The 12270-nt window shown below is 38.1% G+C and overlaps 1 protein-coding gene across 3 annotated transcripts in view; it reads left to right on the top strand.

Moving 5' to 3' along the window:
- Window positions 1–10858, top strand: part of LOC101854242 (telomerase protein component 1) — a 54606-nt gene extending 43748 nt beyond the window's left edge. For all 3 annotated transcript variants that reach the window (XM_013080081.2, XM_013080082.2, XM_035968668.1), the window contains exons 47-57: window positions 437–544; window positions 1791–1926; window positions 3156–3343; window positions 3894–4105; window positions 4703–4766; window positions 6084–6211; window positions 6581–6715; window positions 7549–7684; window positions 8202–8387; window positions 9654–9767; window positions 10391–10858. In XM_013080081.2, coding sequence (XP_012935535.1) covers window positions 437–544; window positions 1791–1926; window positions 3156–3343; window positions 3894–4105; window positions 4703–4766; window positions 6084–6211; window positions 6581–6715; window positions 7549–7684; window positions 8202–8387; window positions 9654–9767; window positions 10391–10525 — 1542 coding nt within the window. In that variant the 3' untranslated portion in view covers window positions 10526–10858. The remainder of the gene's footprint in view (window positions 1–436; window positions 545–1790; window positions 1927–3155; window positions 3344–3893; window positions 4106–4702; window positions 4767–6083; window positions 6212–6580; window positions 6716–7548; window positions 7685–8201; window positions 8388–9653; window positions 9768–10390) is intronic.
- The last annotated feature ends 1412 nt before the right edge of the window (window positions 10859–12270 follow it).

The raw sequence follows: 12270 nt of genomic DNA, 5'->3' as shown, positions 1-12270 counted from the left end.
CTACCTGTGAAAGCAAGATTTTTGAGACCTTAAAGAAACATTTAGAGCTTACATTTTCACACTATGGAAACAAATTCAATGCAAATACAGTCGAACCTGCTCTTATAGCCATCTGTGTAAGACAACGCCTGTACAAACAGCATCTTCCCATTTCTTCCCTTGCATATTTTTTACATTATAATGACACTGTGTGAGACATTCACACCTGTCTAATATGGACACTTTTCTCCTCAAATGTATATATGTAAATGCTGTTGCTGCCTGCCACAATGCAGCTACTCATTTTGAGCCATAGTTGATCATTCTGTTGAAGAACACACACCCCCAGTGACCATCAGTATACAAACAACAGTACCATAGTCAGTTGCGAGCATCGTAAAACTGTTACTTAAGAAAAACAAGACATTCATTTTTTTTTTTGCGATACAATCTGCAGGTGACGGGTTCCAATGACTTCAATTTGAAAGTGTGGGACATGAAGACCTCCAAGGAGAAAGTGAAAATGACAGGACATTCATCAGCCATCAATGCAGTAGCTTACAAGGTGAAGAAAACAGAAAATAGTTAATAGTAACAGTCTGTTGTCTAGCAGTTCGGCGGTTTGTTGTTGCAGGCAGGTGACCCAAGTTTTTGTACCCCAGTGGGGAGAAAATTCTTATCGAGTATCTTGGTCTTTCTTCTGGGATATTGTATCCTTCACAGCCTGGGTTGGCCCTGAGAGACGGGGAAGAAAGCCAGCCTCCTAAATAATCTAAATTTTGTAGATTGGGATGTAACAAACACCTAAAATTTATTTTTTACTTGAAATATTTTTACGAGTCTGAGAAGTATCAGTATCGTTTTGTTCTTTAGCTCAGACAAGTCAATGCTGGTGGCTTGTGGGTGCTCTGATCGAGGCCCCTGTACTGTTTAGAGCAGGTGTCTTAAACTCAAGGTTTGCAAGCCTGTTTAAGCCGTCCTCAGGACGATATGTTAGCTGCCCTACTTTAACTTGATATCAAAGTTTAGGGTGCCCCTCCCATTTGTTTTTCCTCACATGCACCTTTTTGCCAAAGTATTGCCCTGGATTTTTATATTTCTTATCACTCATGGGGTGCCTTAGAATCATTCGTGTTCTGAATTGCGATTGATAAAGGTTGAGAAGATTAGATTGGCTGTCTTTTATAAAAATACATTACACATTTTTTAGTGGGATACTTGATGCAGCCTATGCTCATCCAGACACCTACCCCCAGCGGCCCCGGGTTATTTGAGTTTAAGACCCCTGGTTTACACTTCACTGATGTCTTTGTGTGTATATAATCAATGTATGGCTGAGACAGAGAAAGTTTTTTCTTGTATGGTTGAACTGGTTTTTCTCTTTATATGAATTGTTTTTTCTTGTTTGTGTGAAGTTTTCTACTCAGTAATCATGTCATCGATGTGAAGCGCTCAGAGCTTATACTTGTATGGGATAGATTCAAGCGCTATATAAATGCAATCTATTATTTATCCATTATTATTATTATGTGTCTGTAGCTCATCAGCAAGCATCAATTAGAAGACTGTTTAAGTCTATATTTGAAAGTACTCTACTCTTATCTTCTGTTTTAGTTGTGTTGAATTTGCTCCATTTTTTCTGTCAACATTTATTGTCATTATCTGTCTTCCTTTTCTTTGTATGTTACTCTCAAGTAACGTCTCTAATCTTTGGCACTTATGTGAACTATTTGTTTTGCATGTGCGGTAAAACTCTTACTCAAACTAAACTGAACACATCAGACAATGAATTGTTATGTTTCCTCTTCCAGTTTGGGTGCATCATATCGGGCAGCACAGACGGGACTGTCAAAGTCTGGTCGCACAAGGGAGTGGAGATTACCACACTGAGGGGGCACGACCTCAGAGTCAATGCTTGTGACATGTTCGTCAAGTACTCTGCCAAAGGTGGGTGTACCTCACTTTGTGGGTGGTTGGCGGGTGCTCTGGTGTGGTTTGCTCCTTCTTTCCTATCAAACATCTATCATCCTTACCTCTCCTCCTTCTTTTTGGTTTTTGTGTATGTTACTCTCTTGTTATAATCTATTAATCTATTATTCGCACTTATATGACCTTATTGTGGTGCAAGTGCCGTAAAACTCTTACTAAAACTAAACTAGTACCTAACTTTCCATCTGGGTCAGTCAGTGGTTGGTTTGCGAATGCTCTGGTGTGCTTTGCTCCTTCTTTCCTGTCAAACAGCCGTCATCCTTATCTTGCTTCCTTCTATTTTTGTTTGTTACTCTCTTGAAACACCTCTAATCTTAGGCATTTTTATGACTTAATTGTGTAGCCAGTGCCGTAAAACTCTTATTAAACAAACTATGGTGGGTGTACATCACTTTCCATCTGTGTCTGTTCCTTTGTGCATGTCTGTCTTTTATCAGGCGATCTGTCTGTTCAACTGGTGAAGAGGTGCAAGGATTGAAAGAAATATTGTCTGAAGCCAGATTCTATTGCTTATAAAGTGATCCTATCTCATTAGCTGAAACCATCTATTTTCTTTTCATAATTATTACAAAATTCCAAACCTGCCACAGTTTTTTGTATAGGCGAAAATTCCTCTTGAGTTACATTTGACCACAAAAATGAAGTCCAGCTCTCTTTCATTATTGCGTAAACATTTTAAACCTTTTTATTTTCCTCACTTTTTTGTTTGTCATGGTGCTAGGCTGTTTAACAGTCTTAAAAGAAGATGGGGTTAAGTGGAAGGTGATGTACTTAATTTTATACTTTTTGGGTCTTACTGGGAAAGAACTGTGAAAGCTTTATAGTATTTGTATTATTAACCTTTGTGCTACCCACTTTTGTGGTTCAATTGAGGCCTATAGAACACTTACGAGGAAAAATGTATGACTGAGATGCATCGTTTTTGGAGGTTTTCTTTTGTTTGGTAGAAAGGAGGTGGGGGGGGGGGGGGGGGGGGTTGGCTGTACTTTTCTCTTTACAATAAAGCTGTATAGTTTGTAGTACAGATTTTTATCTTCCCCCAACAATTTGTGTTGCTGTCAGGCATAAATAGTGCGGTTAACAAAAAAGAGCAGATTAGGAGGAGGGCTGTGCTGTAATAGATGAGGAAGCTGTACTATGTTTGTACTGAAAATTTGTATCTAACATGCGTTTATTGCTCATGTCAGGCAACCAGAGCGGAGGGGAGGAAGAAGAGCCACCTCAGAGTTGGGCAGACATGGTCGAGGACAAAGATGGGGAGAAGGAGGGACAAAAACCGAACCGTCCACACAGCAAAGAGGATGTCAACGTGCAAGAAGTGATTGTTGTGTCCGCTGGGGACGATGGAGCTGTTTGGATCTGGAAGCCACTACAGGTAAGTGAAGTGTTAGTTCCAGCAGATGTTTATAGGTGCCTTATCTTTAAGGTTTGAATAAAGCGATGAGGAACTCATTTTATGTAGGCTACTTGGTTAAGGTTCACTTGTCGTCTGTCTGGAACCCACAAATATGATTATGAGTTGCAAGCAAATGAGTCATGGCTTTATTTTTTTGGGTTGTTTTTTTTAAGTGATGTTGTTTTAGATGATGATGACGAGAAGACATGAGATTCTTTCAGAAAAAAGTTATGGTGTGCATTGACTTTCTCGCAAGTGGGTTTATAATGTAGCTGAAAGCCCGTTATGCTTTTATTAACTAATCTCTGTTTTGTTCTGCCACAGTGGGCTTGAACTTGGATTTCTTTAGAAGAAGACTCATAAAAAGTTTTTAATTATTGTATTGTTTAACTTTTCAAGTCTCTCAAGAGTTACAGATCTGCTTTGAAATAGTGTGAATGGTTATCAATATAGTAGAAATGTGAGGCTGTTTTAAGAAATTTCAGTGTTGTTGACCTTTTAAATGTTTTTTCTCTTTTTAAATCTAAAGGCTTACAGTTTGGCCTGTTTGACCGGTCATTCTGATCGTGTGCTGGCGGTGGCTGGAGATCGCAATGGTCAAGTGACGAGCTGCTCTCTGGATAAGTCAGTCCGCGTGTGGCGCCCACGGCTTGAGGACAGCCTTGACCTTTCAAAACATGATGGCCCTGTCACCTTTGTAGCCTCATCAGTCAATGGTGAACTTATCATTTCTGGCAGCAGGTACAATAATTTTACATTCTTCGTCGAATTTTTTTGCATGTTGTGTATTTCTGGGAATTCTCAAGATTTTGAGTACAGGATTGTTTGTTGATAAATACAAAAAGTTCTGAATTTCAAAATGCGGTTGTAATGTCAGTTGGATGAATGCGTAATAATTTTTTAAATATTTTTATTAGTTGTGACAATCCTATTTTTCATAACATCTGTCCTGTTTTCCTTTGTTATTGGGTAAATTCTCCTTCCTTCCTTCTCAAAAATAGTTGGTTTCGTTAAATTTTATAATGTTTACTTGCGGGTGGTTGGCGGTTGCTCTGATGTGGCCTGCTCCTTCTTTCCAATCAAACACCCTATCATCCTTATCTCTCCTCGTTCCTTTTTATTTTTGTTACTCTCTTGTAAAAACCTCTAATCTTCAACACTTATATGATGTAATTTTGTTGCAAGTTCCATAAAATGCTCACTAAAACAAATAATCCAAGTAAAGTGACGTATGACAGAGCCTCAAACTGAGCGGTTGAGAGGGATGTTTTTAAGTCTATCAATTGTATTGATTATTTTGGTATGTTCATTTTCTTATGTTATGTGTATTTTTTGCAGGGATGGAGTTGTCAAGATTTGGAAGAAAGATGGGAAAACATGCGGGATGAAACTCAGCTTCCAGGTAAATGGACTGTGTGCTACCTCTTTAAGCTTTGTGCTCAAGTGTTTTAATAAGCTGTTTTGCCTGACAACCAGCGTCCATGGTGCTTCGCAGTTGCACACAGGAGATTAGAGTTTAATTCCTGAGTGGGGTGAACATTTTTATGGAGTATATCAGTCTTTCTGCCAGGATGCAGTATCCCTCTTAGCCTGGGTTGCCTCCTAAATGATCTAAATTGTGTCGATGGGGGCAGAAAAACACCTACTTTTTTTTTTAAGAAAAAATTTCTGTGGCTTAAGTAACACAAAGAAGTAAAAGGGAACTGGGCAAAGCTATTACATTACACCAGCAAGGCCCACCATTCATAATACACACAAAGTGTAAGAGCTAAAATTTGCATGTAAAAAACTCTGAACTCTTTACTTCCGGCGGCTTGCGGTCGTAACCACTGTGCCGATGAGGCTTGAGCACATTCCTTTTCGATGACTTCGACATAAATTACGGTCTCTTTTGCCGGAAATTCATTCATTAGGTGAAGAACTATTAAAGGAGGTTTGCTTGTTTCAACTTAATGACCCATTTAATGACGTTTTTGTCATTTTTAAATTGAGCAAAAATGGGCCCTGGCGTAGTGGGTTTATCCCCCTCTGAGATAAAGAGTTAAAGACAGAACCCATATGGGGCCGTCTTAGGCAATTTCTTCTGTACTTACTCTAGATTACGTCCCCTTTTGACATTCAATTAACACCACGTTCACATAAGAGCGTGCTTTTTTTGTCCCCCAAGGTATGTGCTATTAGCGAGAGACTATGGGTGGTTGGTGGTGCTTTGGTGCAGTTTACTCCTTCCATCATATCAACTGTCTATCATCTTTATCTCTCCTTCTTTTTTGTATGTAATACTTGCTTGTAACATCTCTAATCCTCAGCACTTTTCTGACCTTGTTATGTTGCAAGTTCCTTAAAACATTTACTGAAATAAGAATACTACATCACAAAACAATTACATGTCTTCTTTTATGGGGGAAAAAAAAGCTTCATTTGTCTCTTTGTTGTTTCAGAGCACCAGTTTTTGGGGTGTTTCATGACGTGTTATTAAATTACATATGTGGGTGGTTGGCAGGTGCTGTGGTGTGGTTTGCTACTTTCCTATCAAACATCTATCGTCCTTATGTCTATTCCTTCTTTTTTCTTTGTTACTCTCTTGTAACCTAGTAACATGGTTAATCTTTGGTGCTTATATGATCTTGTTATTGTGTTTCAAGTGCCTTAAGATTTTTAATAAAAAACACCCAAAAAATTTTAATGTACATACTGTTTGATTTTTCCATATCATCAGGCGCATGAAAGGGCTGTGAACTGTGGCTCATTCCAAAGTGCCTCTACAACGCTTTTCTACACTGGCGGAGACGATTATACCATTACCACATGGTCCATCACAGACCGCAAGGACGGGTTCTTTGTCAGGTAATTTTATTGTGGTGACCGATTTGATCTTTGCATTCTTTGAGAAAAAGTAGGCATCCCTGATAAGTGCCCTTTTTACTTCATGTTCACAAGATGTTAGGAGTGTAGTGAAAAGTGTGTTCATAGTCTAGCATAATACTTTTGATATGACACCATCTCTTGTGGTAACCGATTTCATCTTAGCAATCGATGAGAAAAAGTAGGCACCCCTGATTAGTGGCCTCTTTTTTTTTTCACTACAAGTTCACCAGATGTACATAGTTAAAAGTCTAGCATAATGCTTTTGATATGACACCATGTCTTCTGCCCCAGCACTACCTTGTGGCCCACTTCACTTCCCTAAAATCGATGATCTTTATCCACCCTCAGGCAGGTGACTCAAGTCAAAGTAGACTATCCTGTGGCAAGTATCCTGTGCAGTCCTCAGACCAACTTGCTGTTTTTCTCCACATGGAGGGGAGATATTTATGCCTCCCATGCTGGTGTACTCAAATCAATCTTCCGGTGAGTGAATGAATTGCTCAGCTCCGTCAGTAAATAGTTCTTTCACGTGGTTTAACCTTTACAGTTATTCCAGTGCATTTGGCTTTGGGTGAATAGTCAGTTTTGTGTGATAATTGTTTATATTATTGTATTTTAAATTAAAGGAAAATGCATGAAGAAAAACGTGGAGGAAAGGGGGGGTGGTTAATTACAGTTTTTTGTAGTTTTAGGACTGGGTCTGTAGTGGTCAATGCAGCTGTCCATTCTGTTCACTTGTCCATGTGACCCTTGAGTGCTAAAGTCATCTGTTCAATGACACATCATCACGTATGAAAAATCAGCATGCAAAACGGCCGGATCACTCTTGATAGTAGGCCTGCAAGTTGCATGACTTTCCTCCTTTTTAGCCTACAAAATTGTTGTGTCCATGTGGGATTCTTCTAATATGGTACAGGGCAGGACCTCCTTTTGAATGTCCATATCAGATTAGGATTGCCAAGAAGACTGAGAACTATGGAAATTACTCAAGCAACAATAGTTTGAGCATGCCATCTGATGATTCAGACTGGTGTCTTTCCCACTGCAGTCTAGCTTGAAAAGAGCTGGGCTACTGAATATCTTGCATTTAGAGTTGATTTTTCTTTTTTAGTTTTGAATACCTAAGTAGAACCATTCTTAAAGTTGAAGCAGGTGGTTGGAGGGTGCGAATGGTAGGTCCAACTTCCTTCTGTCCTTCTGTTGTATCTGTCTTACTTTTTTCTCTGCAGTAGATGACGGTTATTGTGCCGATGTGCATCTCTTTACTCAAACAAAGAAACAAAAAAACTCTTAAAGTTGTCATTTTATATTTTCAGTGTTGAAGAGGAAATGAATGATGATGTGAAACACTGGCCAACCTGCCTTTCTGCAAACCCAGATAATCAGAGGGAGATTGTGGCTGGCACAACACAAGGCTCTGTTATTACTCTCAGGCTGTCTGCTAATCAGATGGTAAGTTTTTGTCAGCCTAGAAGGCAAGGTTTCTGGACCTGTGAGCTGCTGTAGTTATGGTTTTTGGCACTTTACTGACCTGTTAACTGTTAGTGTAAAAGATGCTGCCAGATATGTTCTCGAAATGCTCAAGCGGTATCACTCTCATTATATAAAATAGGTGTGATTTTCTATACACATATGTCCTGAATTTATTTTTCTAACCTCATTTTGAGTCCAGTTTGCCTCTAAAGTGGGATTCTCCATCATGTCACAAAGATCATTAAGCATTGTCATAAAAGAAATGTATTTTGATAACATGAGTTTAAATTCTAATATGAAAATCACAATTTTGTCTGTCCTGAATAATTCCTTTCGACAGACCTTTAAGTGTAGAGAATCACATAGACATATATATCACTTAATGATGCTAATAGTGCTGTGTAAAATACCACGCAGACATAATGGTTGATGAGCCCTCTTGCATGGTCAATGACAAAACCTTCAAATTGATTTCTGTGTTTGTTCATTCACACAGGATGTTGTGAGCACAGAGGTGTTGGCAGTGCCGTCAGACGATTGGGATAGAGGGATGGAAGAAGCCAAGATTCCACGAAATTTTGTCAACTGCTGTGGAAAGGTGAATGGCATGACCTTTGGTGGCGACTCCCGCGGTCAGGTCATGATGGTCACAGGCGATGTTTTCAACAAGTCGACTGTCAAGGTATGAGTTTTATTTCAGTATGAGTTTTACAGCACTTACAATACAATTAGGTCATACAATTGATGAAGATTAGAGGTGTCACTAGAAGGCAACATACAAAGAAAAGAAAGAGGAGAGATCAGGGTGGTTGATGTTTGATAGGAAAGAAGGAGCAACCCCACCGGAGCACCCATCGAACAGCCATTGTATGAGGCTAAGGGATGTTTTGAGGGGGGGGTTTTGGCTTGTTTTCTTTTCCTTGTTTTTGTTTGGAGCGAAGCAGGGACAGAGGGACTGGCATCTGTGGTTTATGGCATAGCTCTTGTCTGTTGCTGGCAGAAAACGTCAATTTGATATCTAATGTGAGGAGGACTTTTGCTATCGAGTGTCTCTGTCTGTTTCTTTCCATACTGTGTCATTATCAGCCTGGATAGCCTTGACATGCAGGGTGCAAGCCTCCTAAATTATTTAAATTTTGTCGATGGGGATGTGGGTGGTTGGCAGATGCTCTGGTGTGGTATGCTTCTTCTTTCCTATCAAACGTCTATCATCTTTATCTCCCCTCCTTCTTTTTTTGTGTTTGTTACTCTCTTGTAACACCTCTAATTATCTTTGGCACTTGTATGACTTATTGTGTTGCAAGTGATGTAAAATCTTGCGAAAACGAAAACGAAAAAGGAAACGTCAATGGGGGGTTTAAAACATTTACAACTGTAATATGACTATTTCAATTACAAGGACAGGTGGAGATATTTTACAGTTACAAAAGCCTCTTGAAAATTGTCTAGATTTTTAGGCTCTTGAATGTGTGTTGTGGGGGGGTTGATTTGAGTTTCCTGTCCATCTTTGCAGATGAGTTACAAAACTATCGGTTTATTTTTATTTTTTTTACTGTGTGTTTTGAGAGTGAATGGAAACATTTCTTTTTAGCTTCTTTCGGTAATTTAGTAATCTATAAAATAGATGCTCAGACCATAATGAAAAATTTTTGGTGTGGGACTCTGAATATTTTAGTTTTAGAAACTACACAGTCACAGGTTATACAGATTGTTTCAAATGTCAAAAGTTGTACCAGGATGAATCTTTTGAAATTTTAAAAATAAATCAAATTTTAATAAAAAAAATTACCTTCATGCGAGGTTCCTCAAAGCCACACATAAATATGGTCGTTAGTGTGCTGTCATGCCTTAATCATCAACTAGACTCTATGAAGTCTTTTGCAGTATTTCATCATTACTCCACTACAAAAAATGTCTTCATGATTTGCATGCATTTTTTCCTCCCCAGATTCACAAGTCAGCCGTTACTTCTGTTGAGGTATTTAACGACATAGCAATCACAGCCTCTGCCGATTGCTCCATCAAAGTGTGGCGCATTGTGAATGAAGGGGACATCTGCCAGGTACTATTTATTTTTGCTTCTGCAGTACAAACCCCCACGACTAACTCAGCTCCTTTTTTTTCCTTTCTTTCTTTATGTCTGTTGGTAGGAGGCTGCTTGTAGTTAACAAAATGCAGTGGTCATTGCCTTCTACATCTCTCCAGCGTTAATTTTAGCCTAGTCTGATTTTGGCAAAGTGCACCAGTTATCGTGCAGGCTTGCTCTATACTACAAGTCAACAACAGCAACATACTAAGCTGACAGTACATTCAGACACGCTTTTATTGTTACTGGTTCATGCAGTTAGTTGAAGACCAAATGTCTGTATGTGGATGGTTGGCATGTGCTCTAGTGTGGTTTGCTTATTCTTTCTTATCAAACATTTATCGTCCTTTTCCTGCCTCCTTTTCTTTATAAATATGTTACTCTCTTGTAACACCTCTAACCTTTGGCACTTATATGCTTATATGACCTGTTTTTGCTACAAGTGCCATAAAACTCTTAGTAAAACTAAATATCTTTGTGGTTCAGAGCATTATGAAATCCAGCAGGATAGAATAAGATAAGATAAGTAAGAGATGATAAACCTATATTGTCCAGAGGTTGGCAAGAATTATCATGATCTTTCTGTTGTGCTCTTCCAGATTGGTCAGTTCCAGTGTCCCTCTCCAGTGACCTGCATGAGAGTGGTCAGCTCATCCCGAGAAGGCTTGGTCATTGCCGCCGGAGACCAACTGGGCAACTTGCACCAACTCGTGTGGCACCTGGCTGGCAAATAAAGATGCAGATTTTGACCTTTTGAACTTTTGTAAAGATCTCAGGGTCACGTCCACCTCAATGTACAAAATCTCTCACCTGCCATCAACGGAGCTGGACTTGTATATAAGTGATCATAGTTTCTGAAGTTTTTCTTTTTATCTCTCAACTGCCTTCTTTTTTCAAGGGTCTTTGAACTCTGTTCTGTTTTTATTCTTCAATCGTGCAGTACACTGATTCCATTTTTGTGTTTTCAGAATGCTTTACTTCCATATATATAAAGGCATCTTTTTGTATTGTACACCCTTGATTGCCATTGTCTCACATGTATTGGAAAAAAAAATTCAAAAAAAAAAGTTATACACTATTTGCACCATAAACTGTCTCATTTGCTTTCACAATGCCATCTTGCTCACTCCTCAAATCACTCAGTCACGCATGAAGTTAGTTGTATTGATGAGCACAAATGTTTCCTCGAAACAAGGTAATGACTTGATTTTTGCTGTTTTTGTATTATTGTATATATATTAAATGTACAGGACTTTCATTGTTTTTGTTACTTGTACATTTACTTTGTCACAGATTGTGAGATGAAAGCAAATTTTCATGTCCTAGGTTCTTTAAGAATTGACCTTTTTTTTCTTAGTTTAGCGGAAGGCGAAACCCAGTTGCAGAGGTACTTAAGATATACATTGTGATTTTCTGATGTGATTAATATGTCTCTCTAACTTTGTTTATCAAAGTGTTGTAGACATTTAAGATTTCCTGTATTTTATTTCATTTGTATGATTGACAAAATGCGTATAACTTCATCATTGATGCTGTAGATATTGTTTTTTCATTGCTTATTTATTTAAGATAAATGTACAGTAGCTTTGAAATTTGTTATTAGAATTATGTTTTGTTGAAACATATGTACATATTGCCCTTTTGTTTGCCTGGTCTCATGATGTACATTGAGATGTTTGTTTTTCAATAATAATGATAAAAAATCCTTGCAATGGCATTGGTTACTGATCTAGTTGTTTCCCAAATTATAATGGAGAGCTAACTTTTAGCTGATTTGATATTTAGAACTTCATCACTATATATTTGCTAGCTTACTCGTCTATACAATGTTGTCTTCAATCAGTTGGGTTTTTTTTTAACGATTAAGAGAATTTGGTCATCATTTTTGTGCTCTCTGTTTCCACAAAGATAAAGGACTTGTTGTGAACCACTTTGAATATTAAATGCAACTTTTTAGTTGGGTTTTTCAATGGAGAAATGGATGATGAACCATTATTCCATTATTCCTGCATTTTTGTTTCATATTTGGCACTCGGAGAAAAAGATCTTTAGGATTCATTTAAAGATGAAACTGGAACTGGGTGTTATGGATTTTATTTCGAAAACTACTTCCAAGGGATAAAGATTTATTGCTGTCATTATTATTATATAGTTTGTGGTCTATTTTTTTACTGTGCTAATGTGTAGTATGTGAGTAATAAGTAATTCTATGTACTGCTAACATCTCTGTGATTATACTTCTGTGATCTAACACTTTCTGCTCATCAAGGAATTGTGTGGCCTAAAGTGAACTTTCGTACCTCTTTGATTAAGGTGAGAGATTTATGTGGACTTCAGATATTTCTAGATCATTGTTTATTCTGTCTACGTTTTATGCGTTTTCTTTTTGTTTGTTTACTGATTTTTAAAATATTTTGTTAAAATACTTTTTAGGAGGGCGGAGGTATTGGGTTTTTGTTTTGCTTATTTTTTATATATT

The sequence above is a fragment of the Aplysia californica genome, unplaced genomic scaffold (assembly GCF_000002075.1).
Source record: "Aplysia californica isolate F4 #8 unplaced genomic scaffold, AplCal3.0 scaffold00074, whole genome shotgun sequence".
NCBI lineage: Eukaryota > Metazoa > Mollusca > Gastropoda > Aplysiida > Aplysiidae > Aplysia > Aplysia californica.
The sequence above is the reverse complement of the archived record's forward strand: the minus strand, read 5'-3'. Positions and strand labels throughout refer to the sequence as shown.